Genomic DNA, 19,118 nt, shown 5'->3' on the forward strand with positions numbered 1-19,118 from the left:
TACATCGGCAGCAATCTCAAAATAGTCAACAGGGCAGTAGATTTTCTACATTTTGTGGACAAAATTAGACTTTTTTTTTGAAAAGCTTGGATGTTGTATTAATTAAATTATTGGCAAAGTTCAGTTAACAATGCCTGGAAATGTTTGTAAAGTGTGTCTGGTGGAGAATGCTCCGCTGTACTTGGATATATATGCTGAGAGCAATGCAGAGAAAAATATATCTACCATCATATCAAAATATTTGTGGTTTGAGGTAAAGCGAACTCCTTAAAGAAATATTCAACTAGTAATTTATTATTTTAAATTATAAAGGTTACACCTTCAAACGAACAACAATCAATTTGCGACGAATGCTGGAACTCACTGTACAAATTTCACCAATTTTACGAAAAGGTGGAGCAAGTCCATTACTGTACCAAGGATGATATTGGCAAGCTTGAGTTACTGGACAATGATCCGTTCGGCGCTACCGAAGATCACTTTGGCGATGAGTCCAGCGACGAGGATCGCACGAAGTTATTTGAGTTGGTTAAAACGGATCCGGTTGTTGTCGGGGATGAAAACGAAACTCTTTTGAAGCGGGACGCACTGGAAGAAACGAAGGCAACAAGAAGATCAACCAGGATTAGGAAAGGGAAAGATTCGGGGAAGGAAGCGATCGTGCCTTTAAGATTTACTAGGCGAAGTAATGCTCAGATCGAATACAAGGCTGAAAGTCCTTCGTCTGAAGAGGATGCAAGTGACCGATCGGAATGTAAGGAAGCGGTCAAGATTGAGGGTTCTGAGAGAAAGCGGAAACATTCTACAAGCAATGATGAAGAAATAGAAGATTCTAACAGTGACGAGGAGGTGGCACCGAAGTCTGAAAGAGCAAAGCGTAAGAAAGATCCAAAGTTGTTTGCGCACATTGAAGAATTTATATGCTATTTGTGCCCGGAAAGGGTTGAGTTTGATAGATTTTACCATGCCACGGTGCATTACAAAAAGTTGCACAACGAACCGGCTTATATCAAGTGTAAGATATGCGACAAACGATGTTACACGCCCGGGAACTTTATCAGCCATTTAGAGGTCCATGAAGATCCGGACAAGTACAGATGTCAGATTTGCGGCAAGCAGAACGATCAGCAAGTGGCACTGGCCAAACATATGCGCATCCATCGGCCGGAGTTGGAGGAAAAGTTGCCCATTCGGTGCAGTTTGTGTCCGCGTAGATTCGCAACGGAGCAGAAACGCGACAGGCACGAGCTGGACCACGATCGAAAGCCGGCGGAGAAAACGGCTCGGATTGTCGGCCGAGACGAGGAACTGTTGGAGTTTTACAAACGGTTCGGGTGTGAAATCTGCGACGTAAGTCGGTTGACCGACCCGAGCGTTCCGGAAGCGGACTTTGACAACATGCAGGATTTGAAGAGGCACATGCGAGATGAGCACAACGACAAGGGATACCTAAAGTGTCACCTGTGCGAGAAGAAGTGCAACATCCGGTCGATGCTGCTGGTCCACATGGACTTTCATCTCAATCCGGAAAAGTATCGGTATGTTGGGAGTGTATGACGTTTGATGAAAATTAGTTGAAATTTCTTTTTTAGATGCGATGTGTGCGGAAACATCTTCCAGAACCTTCCGAAGCACAAGGAAGGCGCCCACGCAGCACCTGGCGAAGCTACGTTCTATTGCGAGCACTGTGGAAAGGCTCTGACGAGCGAAAAAAGTTTGAAATCCCACGTGGAACGGAAACACGCGGTGAAGGACGTGTTCTGCGACATTTGTAACAAACCGTAAGAACTTTTCGAATCTCGCTGAATCTTTCTTGATAGAAACATTTTTTTAGATTCAGCAAAAGCACGCTGGAAGCCCACAAACGCGTCGTCCACACGCTTCCATCGCTCATGTGCACAAAATGTCCGAAAATGTTCCGCAGCAATTTTGCGCTGAACCGACACCTGGACGAGCACGAGGACAAGGTCAAGGAACGGGTCAAGTGCAGCATCTGTGGGGTCACCTTCAAACACAAGTACATCCTGACCAAACACATCGATTCGGTTCACACAACCGAGGCTCCGGTAGCTTGCGATGTTTGCGGTATTTATTTAAAGATCAATCATGTTTAAAAACTGCCATGAAATTCGTTTCAACAGGTAAAATGTTCAAATCGAAGCATCATTTATGGAGCCACAAATCGGACACGTGCAACACTCGTCGCTTTGATTGCACCATTTGTGGACGTGTGTTTAAGGTTTGTGACGAACTGACTTTGTTTGTTATACTTTAAAATCGAATCTTATTTTTTACAGGTCAAAGTCCGCCTAAACGAGCACATGACCACCCACACGGGAAAGTCCCTATATCAGTGTACGTTCTGTCCGCTGACGTTCAGCTTTCAATCGATTCTCTACACGCACCGCAAAAAGGCCCACTACGAGCAGTGGCTGGAGCTGCAACAGCAGCGAGAAGAGGGCGTCAAGTTTAAGGTTCTGGAAGCGCCGTCTTAAGTTGTGGTTGGGAACAGGTTTTTTTTCTAAGCAACGATTTTTTAACTTTAATCAAACAATTTTTACTCAACAGGACTAAAAGAAACTCCAGGTTTAAGTCGGATTGGACTGGCAATGAATAAGGAGATGAGTTATGGTAAGAACAAGATTGTCCGTCAGACCTGGACGCAAACGCAAAATTTGGCGCCTGTCATCATAGCCTGCCAGTCATCGACCATTGAGCAAAGCAACCCCTTAAGATTGTTCGACTGACAGCTGATGGAAAAATCGAACAGCGTCCTGCGTTCACCACTGCGTCGAACGGACAATCTTGTTCTTAGCTTAACGGATACGACTAAAGAAGTCTGTTTGTCCCATCGTTGAACTTCTACGCATAATTGCCCCACCAAGTATTTTCTTACACGGAATCATTAGTTTTACTAAGCATTATGTCTTGTTTACCTGTTGTATAGCAAGAGAATCACAAATAAGGGTGATAAACTGCTAACTGGGCCGATTAGGGAACCCACGGGACAATTATGCGTAGAAACACAGAAATCGGTAGAAAAATTTCAATCGCGTTTTTCTCAGTTGCACTTTTTTGAATATGGGACAATTATGCGTAGAACGGTAGCTGTACGACTCGGACGATCGCGGAGAGCTATGGAAGATCATGTAAGAGAGCGGCTTTCCCGGGAAGCTTAAATCAACGATGGATGGGGCACGGTGCAGCGTGAAGATTTCGGGTGCGTTGTCCGACCCGACCGAATTACGCAAGGGACTGCGATAAGGCGACGGTGTATCTAGCCTCTGTTTCAACATTGGGCTTGAGGCACGATTATCAACCGATCCAACCAGTTCATCTGCTATGCCAACGACATGGACATTGTCGGCAGAACGTTCGAGGAGGTGGCTAGGAGAAGGTTGGATTGAAAGTGAATTTGGCGAAGACGAAGTATCTGCTGGCAGGAGGAACCGAGTCTCTTGAGGTTCGCATAGGACCGAGCGTGACGATCGAAGGGGACGTATTCGGGTTTATCGAGGAGTACCTCGGATCGTTGGTGACGTCGGGCAACAACTGCAGCAGGGAAATTCGGAGGCGCATCATCACCGGTAGTCGTACCTATTGTGGACTCCACAGGATCCTTAGGCGGGTACAAAGTGCACCATATACGAATCGCTGATAAGACCGATCGTTCTCTACGGGCACGAGACGTGGACGATGCTCGAGGAGGACCTGCTAAGGATGATCTTTGACGGCGTACGTGAGAACAAAGTATGGCGGAGAAGGATAAACCACGAGCTGGCAAGTGAGCATTCAAAAAGTCACCAAGGACAACAAAGAACATTGGCCGTGATATAACATGTGCAAGAAATATTCACCTTTCGTGTTCGTATCCGTATAGAATTGCATGACTACATCAGTTCATCATCCCGAAAGACCGAATTGGCGTACTCTTCCGGCTGAAACTCGTCCTCTAGGCGCTCCTCCATGAAATCTTCTTCGATCAAATCGTCCAGCTGACTAGTAGCGTGCACCTCTGCGCTGGAAACGCTCGCGGCAGGCTGCTTTTGCGCAAAGTGTCCCGCTACGTGTTGCTGCAAGAAAGATCGTCGTCGTGATAAACCTGTTTCAACCTGCGTTGATTGAGCTCACCTTTATCCTGGACGATTGCATCATTTTGCCGCAAACGGTACACGGAACGATCGGGTCGTCTTCGGTGCAGGACGATTCGTGGTGCTTTTCCAGCGCGATCCGGAACATCTGCTTGCCGCACAGCTCACAGGCGATCTGGATGGAGTCGTGTTCTTGGGCCACGTGGGCTTTGTACGACGCTGCGCTTACCCTGTGGAATCAAATCAAACGTTCAAGTAGCGTTTGCGTTAACTGATCAGAACTTACAAACTGCTGCAGTGGGAGCACTCGGTCATGTTTTCGCCGGTCAGCTGAGTTCCGTGGAACTCTCTTTTGTGATTGTTCAACTGTTGAATTTGCCCAAACTCTTTGTTACACTCTCGGCAGGTGTGCTTCTGGTGGGTTTCTCGATGATTCTCCAGTTGAGCCGCAGTGGCGAAACTCACCGGACAGAGGGCGCATTTGAAGCCGTTGCTGGCCTGCTGTTTCGCGATCAGTTCCTTCAGTCGTTCCCGTTCTTCGTCGTGCTGCCGCTGGTGGCATTCGCGATCGTTTATGTGAACTCTGCAAGGGGATAAAAATTGTGTTGAAGGAATAAAATTTAGACCATTCTAAAACGGATATAGCCTTACGCTCGATTGCACCGCTTGCACGATTCAAAGCTTTCGTCAAACACAACCCGGGCGGCAACTCGGGATCGGACGCCGCCGCCTTTTACCACGTCGTTGTGCGTTTTGATGTGCTCTCGCATCTCGTCCGGAGTAAAACTAGAAAAAAACATTGTACAAATGAGTTGACTAAATTCACTGACCAACTAGTACTTACAACTGGGCACAAATGTAGCAGGAATATTTCTCTTGGGAATTGCTGGGAGCCACCGGAGCAATCGGTGTCTTACTCGGTGCCACAACGGTTGGGTTGACGACTTGAGCAGGTTTGGACGGCACGCACGTTTTCCGGTGCGCGGCGTATCCTTCCGGAGTGAAGCTGAAAGATGACATTATTCATTTCGTGTTGGGATGAGACTAGCAGTACATACCTGGTTTTGCAAAGCTTGCAGTTAATTTTCACCTTGTGCTGCGCGTACAGATGCTTGTTCAAAAGTTCCTTACCAACCAACGTTGCCTTGCACATGTTGCACGTAAACGTGTCCGGCGCGCACACCGTGAACAGAGTTTCGGCCCTCTTTATCGTAGCAGCTGGTGCCGGTTTTGGGCTCGGCACAGGGATGATGTTTTTGATTTTCCGCGTTACGGCACCGTCTTGGATCTTCAGGATGGACACGTGAAACGAGTGGAAGTCGGTGATATGTTTGCAGCACTTTTTACAAATCAGTTCCGATTTCACGCAAAGTTTCTGGAAAAAAAAAATCCAACATTATCATCGAGATCAAGACCAGTGAGAATTGTACCAACATCTTTGAAGAATTCATCGAGAGCGACCTGATCGACTGGTGTCAAAGGTTTGAGGGCGGCATTGCCCAGGCAGAGGATACACTTGAATCCGACGTTAACCTGCGGTTTAGGTTGACTTGGCGGAGGTCGTTTTACTGTGACCACCTTTTGCTGCTTCGGTTGAACCATCCTGACGTCCTCGTCGCTTGAAATGGCATCTTCAACGCGTGCTGCGTAACTTTCAGAGTCTTCCGAAGCCAACGCTGCAATGTTCTGCAAGTCGAAATGAGCTAAAAAGTAGAGCATTCGGAGTAACGTTTATTTGGCCCTGTCGAATCGTGATCTTACCAATGTGATCGGTAAATTTCACTGATCGCGACAGTCCTCGAGTCGGAATCCAGTCAATATTTTCCACATCGGTCAGTTCGGCCATTTGTCCTGGAAGTGATAATCATTAGGAAGATTGAATCGTTTGAAAAACCCTCAAATTCCTTACCGCTTCTAAAGTGTTGGCCGCAAATTTTCAGCGTATGAATGTCGAACCGGTTCCACAAATCCGGCTGCTGGATGATCTGAATCCACGTAAGCAGCCGCCTCTCGGACAGGACACGCCGCGTGTAACTGGTCGTATCGAGGGCCGGAAAGTCAAACAACGGCACCATCAGATTTAGCTTTTCGTTGCTGCTTGAGCAGGAAGTTATGCAGCAAATCTAAAATAATAAAAGAAAATCAAGTCTTTCATTTCTCAACGACAAGGCTAAACCCGCGAACCTGCTTGCCAAACGTGTGCCATTTTTCGTAATATTGCTGCATCCGGTGCTGAACCTGGACCGGGTCATCTTGAACCCTTGGATTGAGTTTCAGCCAAGGCACCCAATCGGGATTGTCCTGGTCCTCGAGGTGGGCCGGTTCCTTCAAGAAGAAATGCTCGCTGCAAACGCGCGCATTCTGGTTTGGCCGGGAAGCGTCAATCTTCAATGCCGCCTTCCAGCGGTTCGCTCGGATCGTGCACAGTTTCTGCTTCTTGGACATCGGAATGTCGAAGAAGACGGTTTGGCCGTCTGTGTAGCATCCAACCGCACACGAAGGCATCACGTTCGAGTTCTCAACGGAACAACGGGCAAAGTCTGCAATAAAACCGGAAACGGGAAGATATCCTACTTTTTGAAGCTGAAGTAAAATAATATTTTGGCGAGTACACGTTTATCGAACTTATCAAAGCACTATTTATACACATGTGCACTTGCTGATAATACTCAACGTTGAGGAGTGTTTACCCAAAAAGAATCTTGGCTAGATTTAACAAGAGTAACTATTCAAAAGGATGCAACCAACCAACCCGAACTTCTACACTGAAAGCCTGACATTCGCTAAAAGTGCTGCTTATTAAATTAACTGTGGCATTTTGGTAAAAGTATTGTGAAGGCAGACAAAAATCAAAATACGAGCGCAACCTGTCAAAGCCTGTTGCGCCACGGGCTGATGTACACGCTTACGACAAACTACTCAATTTTTGTATGGCGCAACAGATTTTTTGCGGAACAGAAGAGATGCGCACTTCGGTTTGGTGGTGCGCGGATAATAAACAAAGTAAAACTGACTGCGTTAATCAGTCAATTCAATGTTTCAGCAAAAATATGTCGGTGCGTGTTCTCAATGAAACCTCACAGAGGAGGAGAGTGACGTCTGGGATGAACTCAAATCACTCAAAGTTCATTTCTCGAGTTTTTTTTTAAAAGGTCCAATAAACCAATTTTTTAGTTTTTACTTTCTGGGTGTTTCTTAATATTCCTGACTCAAGGCGGTTTCAAAATCACCCAAAAAGCAAAAACTAGAAATTTGGTTTAACAGTTTGGCCTAGTTTGACAGCTACATTGTCCCCAGCTAGGTCCCCAGTTTTCTGTGGGAGAGAAAAGTAGACGAAGACTTTATGAAAATCATACCTGTCAAAATTCCTAGCCTCAAAATTCGCGGGTTGCTTTTCTTTTCTACTACCATGGTTGGGTTTTCAGTGTAGACTTTTCAACACGCAGAATTAAATGTCAAAATGTAGCTGTCACGCGTAGAAAAATAAGCACATTGGAATCAACGAAACGTTTTGTTGATTTGAAATCAAGAATTTAGTTGAATCAACGCTGAACGTCAAAGAAACTTTTTTTTTAACAAAACATTTTGTGGAATTGGGTACTAAGGCCCTGTGTTAATTTTTATTTTTATTTATTTTTTTTATTTGACAGAAAAAGTCAGCATGTACAACGCTAAAAAAGCACGATCTTAAACCATTTCTGATCACTTTTTTTCATTTTAATGCAAAAAAAAAAAAATAATGACAAGCCAACAATTTTTCGATGGATCAACTATGGTCCCCTTGGAACGAGCTGTCAAGAAGCACGGCTACGTCACGACTGTCATCCACATATAAAAAAGCACAAATAATAAAGCGAGTGAAGTCAAAATCGAACCAAGATCGAACCAAGTTTTTGGCGCGTGGCTTTTGAAAATGTCGTATGCGCATCGAACATAAATAACAAAAATAAAAACTTTTTTATGTTTTTTTCTTTTTTACATTTAATCTCAGGGGACAACTAGGGGAACAGCATTTAATTCCGTCAAGCACCTAATATTGGCATATCAGCACTGTGGTGTTCAGTGATAGCTAGTTTAAAGCTGTTTTGACTGAAATTTAATAAGTATTCAATCTAGTATTCAATTAATTTTAAACCAACGGTCAGGAAGAATCAAACTAATTTAATTTTATTTCAAGGTAACTGAAGCTATTAAGATTTTTAGTTTAGTTTAGTGAGTTTGGTTGTATTGTATCGTAAAGTAGAACTTTGTTTTATTGATCTAATAAATTTTAAATGTGGAAAAATTTACTCAATAATTGTAATTTTGTCGCATATATATGCAAAAGATAGTTATTTTTTATTTTTTTGGCAAAAAAATAATCTGGGAACAAAATTTATGTATTGATTTCATACCACCTTTTCAAAAATCACACGTAAACAATATTGACTGCGCCTCTGGCGGGCACTTCAGGAAACTGCATGCTTGTCAGATCCCTGTCAAGAAGGAACTTTTCTGTCAAGAAGGACCGCGAGGTTAATTTTTCAAAATTGATTTCAAAATCCATTTTAAACTCTTTGTGGTCGTACAAAGGGTCATTGTACTTAGAAAAATAAGCTTTATCGCGCAATAATATCAGTAATCAAAGCTTCATTTTAAGACCCAATTGAGAAAACCTCCTTCTACGCAAAATTTTGTAGATTATTTTTAACAAAAAAAAAAAAAAAAAAACAAAAACAAAAAGTGTGCAGGCCGAAAGCCATTAGTGTGTGTGAACAATTTTTTTTGTTATATTAACGTATGAATTTATTCTATGGGCTTATACGCATCTCCCAAGAAAGGTGGTCAAGCAATGCGATAAGCGGTATACGCACTTGGTAAGGAACCGGTCAAGGAAAATTTCAAATGGGCAGCAGCGGCAGCGAAAGCAAACAAGAGAGTGTGAAGAAAGGCCCCAAGAAATCGTTCCCTCTCCTTTGTCCTGCTTTTCGTAAAGCCATTTCTTGTTCTCTTTTCTGGGGAGGTGCGTATTGGCCTTTTAACTGTAATTACCTGGACCAGTTTCTTCTGAACAGCCTACCCGTCCAACTTTAGCGTTTGACTTCTTCTGTAGTAACCGATCTATCTTCGGTTGAGCTAGCAATTCCGCGCCTTCGATTTGTATGGGAACAGCACCATCGATTAGAATAAACTTTCGCTGATCTGACAGTTCTTTAAAAAAATATGGTTAATCAAAGGCAGCTTAAAAAAAGTATATTACGTGACTCACTGATTGGATGAAAATCTTCAATGTTGAAATGCTTACTGCAAATTTTAGCAGTAGTCGACGGTGTTTTCTCTAATCTAAGGGCGTCGAGCCAATACTGAAATCGCGCGGGATCCTTTTTCCGATCAGGGAACTGGTGAAAAGAAATTCCGGGCTCTCGCTTCTGTAGACAAGACGGAACTACACACCGCAAATAGTTACCGTAGTCTCGTTTCTCCATGTTTGTTTAGAGGCGTGATTTTCGTGTTTAAAGGCAAAAAAACACAACAGATTTAACTTGTTTGAGCTTTCTGTTTCTAAAGCCAACATACAAAATAATTGGGTTCCAATAATGTAATCTTGAATATAATTCAATTGTTTGGCTAATTTCCCTCTGTTTTTCTCCGTGTTATTAACTCCGCGACTTAAACATCTGCCGATTATTCCACAATAGAGTTATAAATCATTAGCGTGTATCGCACAGGTCAGTCGTAAATATTTACCTTTTTTAGTTTATGATGATACTCAACGAAATGGATTAAAAATAAATGTTAATGTTTCAACTATTCACTAAATAAGTAAATTTATAACATGTTGCTTCGAAATTTTTTGTTAATTGGAGCCTAACATTTCAAAAGGGCACATAACTTTTGTAAACAATAGTGTATCCCTTTCCCTCAAACGACAGTTTACATAAGGTGTGAAAGGGACACACTCTTGTGGAAAAAAGTTATGTGCCCTAATGAAATGGCAAGCACGAATTAAGGAGATTTTCACAAATAAAACTTCGTTCGCTTCAGAAATCCAAACAGTGACGTTTGAGGTTTGCGTTACACTGTAAAACCCAAGCACATAGATTTCGGCAAAAATATACACTCTAAAAGTGCGTAGATTAACTGAAGCAGCATTTTTCCGTGTAGACACTTTTACGCATAATTTGACGTTTACGATTATCAGTAAGTTTATGTCATTGAATCCATTCAATGCAAAACATTGTTTACAAGAACTGCTTCAGTTCTTTATCTTATCTTTTTAAACGAAATAACTTACTAGTTTGTTATTTTGACTAATTTCTGTGCAATGGAGGATCACGTAAACCAAATCTTGGATAAAGTGTAAAGAGTAGCTAATTTGTCGCAAGAATTGAAATTTTATTTTTTGTTTTCTTTCTAGAATGGCCAACCCCGCAAATGTCGGATGTCTTCTGGCGAATAATCAAGGGCTCTGTATCGGAGGTAGGTTCACACAATTACCTACTTAACTAACTTAGCTCTCAAACCAAATGGAAACTAATTTTCAGCACGAGGAAAGGCATCGGATAAGTCCGCCGGGATCATTGTGGCCATATCAGAACAAGCTGCAAAGCTGGATCCAAACTGTAATGCCCCAGTGGTATCATTGGAGGTTGGGGACAAGTAAGAAAATCAAATTAAGGCTTGTAAATCGTGTGCATTATTTAGTTTTTCTTTGCATTTCAGGGTTTGCATAATTCACAAAAATGGTTTAACAGGAGCTGTATACAAACAAAAATAGATTTTAGAATGTCTTTTATATGTACTATGTTATAAATCAGTAAACAATATCAGTTCAAAGTTGTATAAGAAAGTAAAGCTTATTTTGTTTATGAATATCAATGTGGAAAAAGTCTAAAATTAAAACTCAAATCGCTAACATTTCAAGAGACAAAATTTCAAATAGGGCCATGTAGGGGAAATATACCCTTTCTAATCAAACACCTATCCTCGCCATATGGAGAGTTTAATGCTCGTTTAAAGCTCCCAAAATACTATTTAGGCCATAAACTTACCAGCAACAGCACGCAAAAAGACAAATTAAATGCCCTTTTGATCAAAATGTATATTTAGCCGCCTCATGAACATCGTCAAAATCAACTTTCCACCTTTGCTTACTTTTTCACAGCGCTTTCGATACAAAACTGCTCCCAACTATCTACAACATGTTCTTTTGCACATTAGTTAGATTGAAAAATAATCCCGAAACATGCAAATCTGGGAGGGAGAAGCGAACATGACTTCTTATTTTTATTAATTTTCTTGTTGTTGTTTTTTGTGCAAGATAATAGGTCTATTCCCGTACTTGCAGAATTGCAGAATTTCTGCAGCTTCTGCAGAATTCTGCAGCCAGCATAAGTCACTTTTTTGCAGTACGTTCCCGTACTTTTTAGCTCGCTCTCTTCATCTCTCTCTTTTGCAGAAGTTCTGCAAGGAGAGAAGCGGCAAAAATTTTGCCTGGGTAGCGCGTTCCAGTACTTTTTCTGCAACATTGTACACAGTTGAGTGGATTTACTCAAACTGGGTATAATTTTTTTTATTATTTCAAAATATTTAAAAAAAGGTTGTCAAAAGAAGTAATTGAAAGAAGTTTACCTCTAGAACTGGCACATTGTTGTTTTATGAAGCACAAAATTTTAATTTTATTGCGCAATTCTCACTAACTTGGACTTCGCACTAAATTATTGCTATCGATCGCACTATTGTGACTTGTCAAACTGGCTTGGGAATTTTTAATTTTCTCAAAAAAATATCAAAGCGAGCCGATGTTGCTCACCTGTCAATCGCAATTTTAAAGTGCGAATGTCCAGTTTGGTGAAAACTGCGACTGGAAATGTAAATAAACAACTGCTGGTTGCCTAGTTTTTGGAAATTTTGTTGTCAAAAGTGCGAAAGAAAAGTGCGGGCCAAATCCAAGTTACAGTGCAAGGATCAATAAGTAATTAGAAATTAATTATGCTTAGGTAGAAATCATACACTGAAAGCCCGACCATGGTAGTTTTAAGAAAATTTGCTAAAAATGCTGCTTATTAAATTAACTGTGGCTTTTTGGTGAAAGTAAACGCAAATATGGTAAAATGTACCATGCTTCCACAAAATTGCATGGTAGCAAATGAGCAGTTCTCTAGGATTTCGGTCATTCGATTTTTTTTGTATTTTTTAATCCGACTGAAACTTTTTTGGTGCCTTCGGTATGCCCAAAGAAGCCATTTTGCATCATTAGTTTGTCCATATAATTTTCCATACAAATTCGGCAGCTGTCCATACAAAAATGATGTATGAAAATTCAAAAATCTGTATCTTTTGAAGGAATTTTTTGATCGATTTGGTGTCTTCGGCAAAGTTGTAGGTATGGATACGGACTACACTGGAAAAAAATAATACACGGTAAAAAAAATTTGGTGATTTTTTTATTTAACTTTTTATCACTAAAACTTGATTTACAAAAAAACACTATTTTTAATTTTTTTTATTTTTTGATATGTTTTAGAAGGCATAAAATGCCAACTTTTCAGAAATTTCCAGGTTGTGCAAAAAATCACTGACCGAGTTATGAATTTTTTAATCAATACTGATTTTTTCAAAAAATCGAAATTTTGGTCGTAAAAATTTTTCAACTTCATTTTTCGATGTAAAATCAAATTTGCAATCAAAAAGTAAAAAAAAAAAAAACGAAACTATTGGCACTACGCCCCCCGGGGCATGGCCTTCCTCTAACGTGGGATTTCTGCTCCAGCGCCTCTGACGAGACAGGAGAAACCGGGACCGACGTTTTACTTCACCATCCGATAGAAGCTCAGTGGATAAGGCGGGAATCGAACCCGCGTCTCATAGCATCATCGGGATCGGCAGCCGAAGCCGCTACCCCTGCGCCACGAGACCCACAAAGTACTTTACTGAAATTTTGATAAAGTGCACCGTTTTCAAGTTATAGCCATATTTAAGTGACTTTTTTGAAAATAGTCGCAGTTTTTCATTTTTTTAAATTAGTGCACATGTTTGCCCAGTTTAGAAAAAAATATTTTTGAAAAGCTGAGAAAATTCTCTATATTTTGCTTATTTGGACTTTGTTGATACGACCTTTAGTTGCTGAGATATTGCAATGCAAAGGTTTAAAAACAGGAAAATTGATGTTTTCTAAGTTTCACCCAAACAACCCACCATTTTCTATCGTCAATATCTCAGCAACTAATGGTCCGATTTTCAATGTTAATATATGAAACATTTGTGAAATTTTCCGATCTCTTCGAAAAAAATATTTTTGGAATTTTCAAATCAAGACTAACATTTCACAAAGGCCAAACATTCAATATTACGCCCTTTTAAAATGTTTGTCTTGATTTGAAAATTCCAAAAATATTTTTTTCGAAAAGATCGGAAAATTTCACAATTGTTTCATATATTAACATTGAAAATCGGACCATTAGTTGCTGAGATATTGACGATAGAAAATGGTGGGTTGTTTGGGTGAAACTTAGAAAACATCAATTTTCCTGTTTTTAAACCTTTGCATTGCAATATCTCAGCAACTAAAGGTCGTATCAACATAGTCCGAATAAGCAAAATATAGAGAATTTTCTCAGCTTTTCAAAAATATTTTTTTCAAAACTGGGCAAACATGTGCACTAATTTAAAAAAATGAAAAACTGCGACTATTTTCAAAAAAGTCACTTAAATATGGCTATAACTTGAAAACGGTGCACTTTATCAAAATTTTAGTAAAGTACTTTTTGATTGCAAATTTGATTTTACATCGAAAAATGAAGTTGAAAAATTTTTACGACCAAAATTTCGATTTTTTGAAAAAATCAGTATTGATTAAAAAATTCATAACTCGGTCAGTGATTTTTTGCACAACCTGGAAATTTCTGAAAAGTTGGCATTTTATGTCTTCTAAAACATATCAAAAAATAAAAAAAATTAAAAATAGTGTTTTTTTGTAAATCAAGTTTTAGTGATAAAAAGTTAAATAAAAAAATCACCAAATTTTTTTTTACCGTGTATTATTTTTTCCAGTGTAGTCCGTATCCATACCTACAACTTTGCCGAAGACACCAAATCGATCAAAAAATTCCTTCAAAAGATACAGATTTTTGAATTTTCATACATCATTTTTGTATGGACAGCTGCCGAATTTGTATGGAAAATTATATGGACAAACTAATGATGCAAAATGGCTTCTTTGGGCATACCGAAGGCACCAAAAAAGTTTCAGCCGGATTAAAAAATACAAAAATTAAAATTGAAGAAAAAAGACCGATTTCGTAGAGAATTGCTCAAATACGAAATCATTATCATTCTCTCCATAATCGAGGGTTAAAATTACCATACCGCTCTCGACATAGTAAAACTGACTGCGTTAATCAGTCAATCGAAGCACGGAATGTTTTTAGCAAAAATACGTCGGTGCGTGTTCTCAATTTAACCCTACAATATGGTAGCAACTACCATGGTTGGGTTTTCAGTGTATATTAGAAACAACTTAAAAAATTTACATTAGATCATTAGGTAAACAATTTTACAAATGAGAGTGGCAGGTACGTTTAATAAATATGATATAAAAGACAAACAAAGGTTTTATATAGAATGGACCATAAATACATATTTAATAGCAGAATGTTTGAAAGATTATTCAGGATAACATAAATAAATTATGACTGGATGTCACATGAAAGAACAACGGTGACGCAGTAAAATTGACAAATAAAAAAATGATCATAAACTCAAAAATTTTGAACACATAAATTAAGCTATCTGGAAATTAAGAAATCCATAATTAAAATTAAAAAAACTAATATTTTCACATCAAGAAACTTAAAAAAACATTAAATCAGATATTTGAGAAATTTAAAAATGCAAATATTTGTATCAGAAAAATAAAAAAAAAAACAATAAATCACAAATTCAAAGCTTAAAAAATCAAATAATTGAAAACTAAATATTTCAAAATGATAAAAGTACAAAAATATCTTTATTTAAAAAAATAAAAATAAAAAAACGGTTGAAAAAAAATCGAAATAAAATAACAAAAGTTATTTAATATTTATTAGTTCAGAACACAACAAATTCAAAAGCAACAGTTAAAAATAATAAGATAGAAACTTAATGAAATTATAATTTCAAATACAAGTAAAATTAAAAAATTCTGTAAATCAAAATTTTTAAAACTCAAATATAAATAAAAAAGAAGAATTTAAGAATTTAAGAATTTAAGAATTTAAAAATTTAAGAATTTAAGAATTTAAGAATTTAAGAATTTAAGAATTTAAGAATTTAAGAATTTAAGAATTTAAGAATTTAAGAATTTAAGAATTTAAGAATTTAAGAATTTAAGAATTTAAGAATTTAAGAATTTAAGAATTTAAGAATTTAAGAATTTAAGAATTTAAGAATTTAAGAATTTAAGAATTTAAGAATTTAAGAATTTAAGAATTTAAGAATTTAAGAATTTAAGAATTTAAGAATTTAAGAATTTAAGAATTTAAGAATTTAAGAATTTAAGAATTTAAGAATTTAAGAATTTAAGAATTTAAGAATTTAAGAATTTAAGAATTTAAGAATTTAAGAATTTAAGAATTTAAGAATTTAAGAATTTAAGAATTTAAGAATTTAAGAATTTAAGAATTTAAGAATTTAAGAATTTAAGAATTTAAGAATTTAAGAATTTAAGAATTTAAGAATTTAAGAATTTAAGAATTTAAGAATTTAAGAATTTAAGAATTTAAGAATTTAAGAATTTAAGAATTTAAGAATTTAAGAATTTAAGAATTTAAGAATTTAAGAATTTAAGAATTTAAGAATTTAAGAATTTAAGAATTTAAGAATTTAAGAATTTAAGAATTTAAGAATTTAAGAATTTAAGAATTTAAGAATTTAAGAATTTAAGAATTTAAGAATTTAAGAATTTAAGAATTTAAGAATTTAAGAATTTAAGAATTTAAGAATTTAAGAATTTAAGAATTTAAGAATTTAAGAATTTAAGAATTTAAGAATTTAAGAATTTAAGAATTTAAGAATTTAAGAATTTATGAATTTAAGAATTTAAGAATTTAAGAATTTAAGAATTTAAGAATTTAAGAATTTAAGAATTTAAGAATTTAAGAATTTAAGAATTTAAGAATTTAAGAATTTAAGAATTTAAGAATTTTAATTTCGACAAAGTAACAATTTTTTGGTTCATATAAGAATACAAATACAAATTAACCGTTAAAGGTATAAATAATTATTTCCCAAATAAATTTACCAGTTATTTAACACACATATTTTGTATATTCCGAGGTTTATTCGAAAACAATTGAAAATCAAAAATTATTCCTAAACAAATACCTTTTTGAAATTATGAAACTCAAAAGAAATGTGTCTTTTAAAAGTTTTTAAAAACAATTTGTTTTTATAGTACAATTTTTGTTGGGGTACTAGCCGTGCTGTAATTCTATGGCTTAAGTTATCAATTTTTTATCAGGTAAACATACTAACACTGAAAAAATCGTACATAAACGAACTAAGCCTGAAATCGTTAACATAAAAAAATCGGTTTCAATAAAACCAGATATAAAAAAACTACCCCAAAATCATTTATTATTACAACTTATAATAAAATGCTTAATTTCACCCAACTTGCAGATTTTATGTAAGCGTGTAGTCAACATCCATCACACCAAATTGCAGTAACTTTTCAACAAGAAAGAGAATAGAGAGCTTGCAGAAAAGTACGGGAACGGTTTTGCTGCAACTTCTACCTCTCTCACTGCAGAAGTTCTGCCTGAGAGAAAAGTTACTTTTGTTGCAGAAAAGTACGGGAACGCTCTGCTGCCGTTTTTGTGCAGAATTGCAGAATTCTGCAGTACGAGAATAGACCTAATTTCTCTTCCCATTTAAATTTCCAGTCAGTCGTCATCTGCCCTTCTTGACAATTAAAATTTTCTTGCAGCACATTTCAAAACAGTGCTCACGATCGTGCGTAACTCATGTGATGCAACTGTGGCAATCTCGCGGACGTTCGGATGGAGCTCGAAAATGTGGTTTTTAGTTTTAAAAGTTTCGTGTATGAGCGCGGTACGACGGTGGTCAGGGTTTGTCCCGGAATCGGTGTCCGGATAAGCGCACAACGCACAATAAAAGAAATAGTTTCGAACTAAAATAAAGTGTATTTACTACGATAGGCGAAATGGTAATGAATCTAAAGCTAAGAACAAGATTGTCCGTTCGATGCAGTGGTGAACGCAGAACGCTTTGCCAGTTCGATTTTTCCATCAACTGTCAGTCGAACAATCTGCAGGGGTTGCTTTGTTCAATGGTCGATGACTGGCAGGCTATGATGATAGGCGTGTGATAGGCGCAAAATTTTGAGTTTGCGTTCAGGCCTGACGGACAATCTTGTTCTTACCTTAATAAACAATAGCACTGACAGATTGCGAGCATACATTTATGCGTTGTCACACATCACAGGGTGATAGTCTGGCCAGCACTCGTTAGCAAGGGGCGTGCGAGGGGCGAGACACCTCGCACAATTCTTCTGTCCACAACAAAAAGTGTATTTGCTCTTGACTACCCAGTCACGACGTTCTAGCAAGATTCTAGCAGAATTCTTAGAGAGCTGGATATTCTTAGAGCATTCTAGCAGAAATGTTCCACCGTTCTAGCAGGATTCTGACAGAACCAGCTCTGCTAGAATATTTCGTGACTGGGTATGTGAAGGTTGGCTCGAGAATGAGCTGCTCGAGGTTTTGGCGGAAGTTTGCCGGATGACAGCGAACGCAAAGTGCAAACGCAGAGCTTTCAAACTGTCACGCCCCACGGGGATGTGAGACGCAAAACAAAACAAATTATTTTCAGTGGGGTTTCTTTACAGGGCTGTATCGGGTAGATTGCTACAGCTCGTCCATCCTGATGCTCCTTGTTGTCCGCAACAGGTGAGTTCAAGCGTCGAATCTTGTCTTCAAATACATTTCTCTTCTAATACCTACTAAACTTCTTACACGTACTCGTTCATGGCAATATAAAATAAAAATCAAGTTAATACATCGAATTTACGCAGTGGTTTCCTATCAAAACAAGTCTTTAGCTACTACCAAAACTTCTACTGAAACTCCTCATCTAATTACTCAATTTCCTCGTACTCTGTATCGGAATCGAAGTCGGAAAAATCTCCTATTTTTTCCTCAGGTCCCTTCTGGTAAAGCCTCATGTTCATGGGGTCGAATATTCCTTCGAAACGACGGTTCGAAACTTGGTAACCATCCAAATCCGAGATAACGTAATGGTTGCGATCAAGTACTTTTTGGACAACATACGGGCACAGACAAACAGACGTGACTCTCCATACAAATTATTATTGAAATCCATCGTCCTTCATCAAACCGCCAAATCACGGCGACGCCAGCGCTGCCTGTTGGGCTGATGCCGAAGCGCAACCCAAACATACCAATACAAAGCCATTACTGTCATGTGTCATGTCAGTGTATGCGTAAGACAATCAAGCCTTAACGATTGTAAACATTAACAGCTGATCGAAATAATTTTGTTGTTGCTGATCGTCAGTACTTGATTAAAAAATAGAAATTAACACCGACGACCGAAAATGACGGTGGGCCGGTTCCTAAACTCAACCAATCAGGACGATTCTTGTTTCCAGTGATTTGTAGGAATGTCTAGATGGTCCTTAAACGTTGCAGAACTTGATTTGAACAAATCTGTAATTTCTGCGACCGAAAACATCGTTCCACCTTTTTTAAAACGACTGCCTCCGCGGATTTTTTGGCGATTTTTTTTTACACGCGTTTTTGATCGCAAAAATTACAGATTTGATCAAATTAAATTTTTCAAAATTTTAGAATCATCAAGACATCCTAACAAATTATCTTGATTGGTTGAGTTATGCCCGAGAACCAGCGAGTTGAAGTTACCGTTCCAACTTTTTTGGAGCCTTTGGCGTTGGAATGTTAAGGGATACTTCTGATTTTGAGTGTACAGCTCCAGGTTTTCTATTTTTGAGGGGTATACTTTTGATTT

The 19,118-nt window shown here is 38.0% G+C and overlaps 3 protein-coding genes across 6 annotated transcripts; 2 read left to right on the top strand and 1 right to left on the bottom strand.

The window, feature by feature from the left end:
* Window positions 1-2,628, top strand: LOC120427949 (transcription factor grauzone-like). 2 transcript variants are annotated; one of them, XM_039592899.2, is made up of 7 exons: window positions 1-253; window positions 313-1,538; window positions 1,593-1,781; window positions 1,835-2,085; window positions 2,142-2,239; window positions 2,298-2,512; window positions 2,569-2,628. In XM_039592899.2, exons 1-6 carry the CDS (start codon window positions 131-133, stop codon window positions 2,493-2,495), a joined length of 2,085 nt encoding a protein of 694 aa, XP_039448833.1. In that variant the 5' UTR covers window positions 1-130; the 3' UTR covers window positions 2,496-2,512; window positions 2,569-2,628. The 2 variants fall into 2 exon arrangements, with proteins under 2 accessions (XP_039448833.1, XP_039448831.1); XM_039592897.2 differs by lacking the exon at window positions 2,569-2,628 and having other exon boundaries at window positions 2,298-2,546.
* Window positions 395-9,978, bottom strand: LOC120427948 (uncharacterized). Its single transcript, XM_039592896.2, has 14 exons — window positions 9,819-9,978; window positions 9,340-9,748; window positions 9,123-9,281; window positions 6,276-6,631; window positions 6,001-6,214; window positions 5,853-5,942; window positions 5,526-5,794; window positions 5,150-5,466; window positions 4,936-5,097; window positions 4,743-4,877; window positions 4,378-4,674; window positions 4,132-4,321; window positions 3,858-4,073; window positions 395-588 (listed from the first exon to the last, which is right to left on the bottom strand). The coding sequence occupies exons 2-13, from the start codon at window positions 9,554-9,556 to the stop codon at window positions 3,891-3,893; spliced, it is 2,589 nt and encodes an 862-aa protein (XP_039448830.1). The 5' UTR covers window positions 9,557-9,748; window positions 9,819-9,978; the 3' UTR covers window positions 395-588; window positions 3,858-3,890.
* Window positions 2,572-10,943, top strand: LOC120427951 (ragulator complex protein LAMTOR5-like). Of its 3 annotated transcripts, none has more exons than XM_039592902.2 (4): window positions 2,572-2,631; window positions 10,489-10,550; window positions 10,616-10,730; window positions 10,794-10,943. In XM_039592902.2, exons 2-4 carry the CDS (start codon window positions 10,490-10,492, stop codon window positions 10,846-10,848), a joined length of 231 nt encoding a protein of 76 aa, XP_039448836.1. In that variant the 5' UTR covers window positions 2,572-2,631; window position 10,489; the 3' UTR covers window positions 10,849-10,943. The 3 variants fall into 3 exon arrangements, with proteins under 3 accessions (XP_039448836.1, XP_039448837.1, XP_039448835.1); XM_039592903.2 differs by lacking the exon at window positions 2,572-2,631 and adding an exon at window positions 10,123-10,271; XM_039592901.1 differs by lacking the exon at window positions 2,572-2,631 and adding an exon at window positions 10,278-10,430.
* The last annotated feature ends 8,175 nt before the right edge of the window (window positions 10,944-19,118 follow it).

Source organism: Culex pipiens, chromosome 3 (genome assembly GCF_016801865.2).
Source record: "Culex pipiens pallens isolate TS chromosome 3, TS_CPP_V2, whole genome shotgun sequence".
NCBI lineage: Eukaryota > Metazoa > Arthropoda > Insecta > Diptera > Culicidae > Culex > Culex pipiens.

Coding starts and splice junctions, on each gene's coding strand:
- LOC120427948 (XM_039592896.2), bottom strand. CDS start 9,556: ATGGAGAAACGAGACTACGGTAACTATTTGCGGTGTGTAGTTCCGTCT. Junction 5,467..5,525: donor TCGATGAATTCTTCAAAGAT/GTTGGTACAATT, acceptor TTTTTTTTCCAG/AAACTTTGCGTGAAATCGGA. Junction 4,074..4,131: donor TGCAATCGTCCAGGATAAAG/GTGAGCTCAATC, acceptor TCTTTCTTGCAG/CAACACGTAGCGGGACACTT.
- LOC120427951 (XM_039592901.1), top strand. CDS start 10,396: ATGGAGGATCACGTAAACCAAATCTTGGATAAAGT. Junction 10,431..10,488: donor AACCAAATCTTGGATAAAGT/GTAAAGAGTAGC, acceptor TTTTCTTTCTAG/AATGGCCAACCCCGCAAATG. Junction 10,731..10,793: donor TCATTGGAGGTTGGGGACAA/GTAAGAAAATCA, acceptor TTTGCATTTCAG/GGTTTGCATAATTCACAAAA.
- LOC120427949 (XM_039592899.2), top strand. CDS start 131: ATGCCTGGAAATGTTTGTAAAGTGTGTCTGGTGGAGAATGCTCCGCTG. Junction 2,086..2,141: donor GGTAGCTTGCGATGTTTGCG/GTATTTATTTAA, acceptor TCGTTTCAACAG/GTAAAATGTTCAAATCGAAG. Junction 2,240..2,297: donor TTTGTGGACGTGTGTTTAAG/GTTTGTGACGAA, acceptor TATTTTTTACAG/GTCAAAGTCCGCCTAAACGA.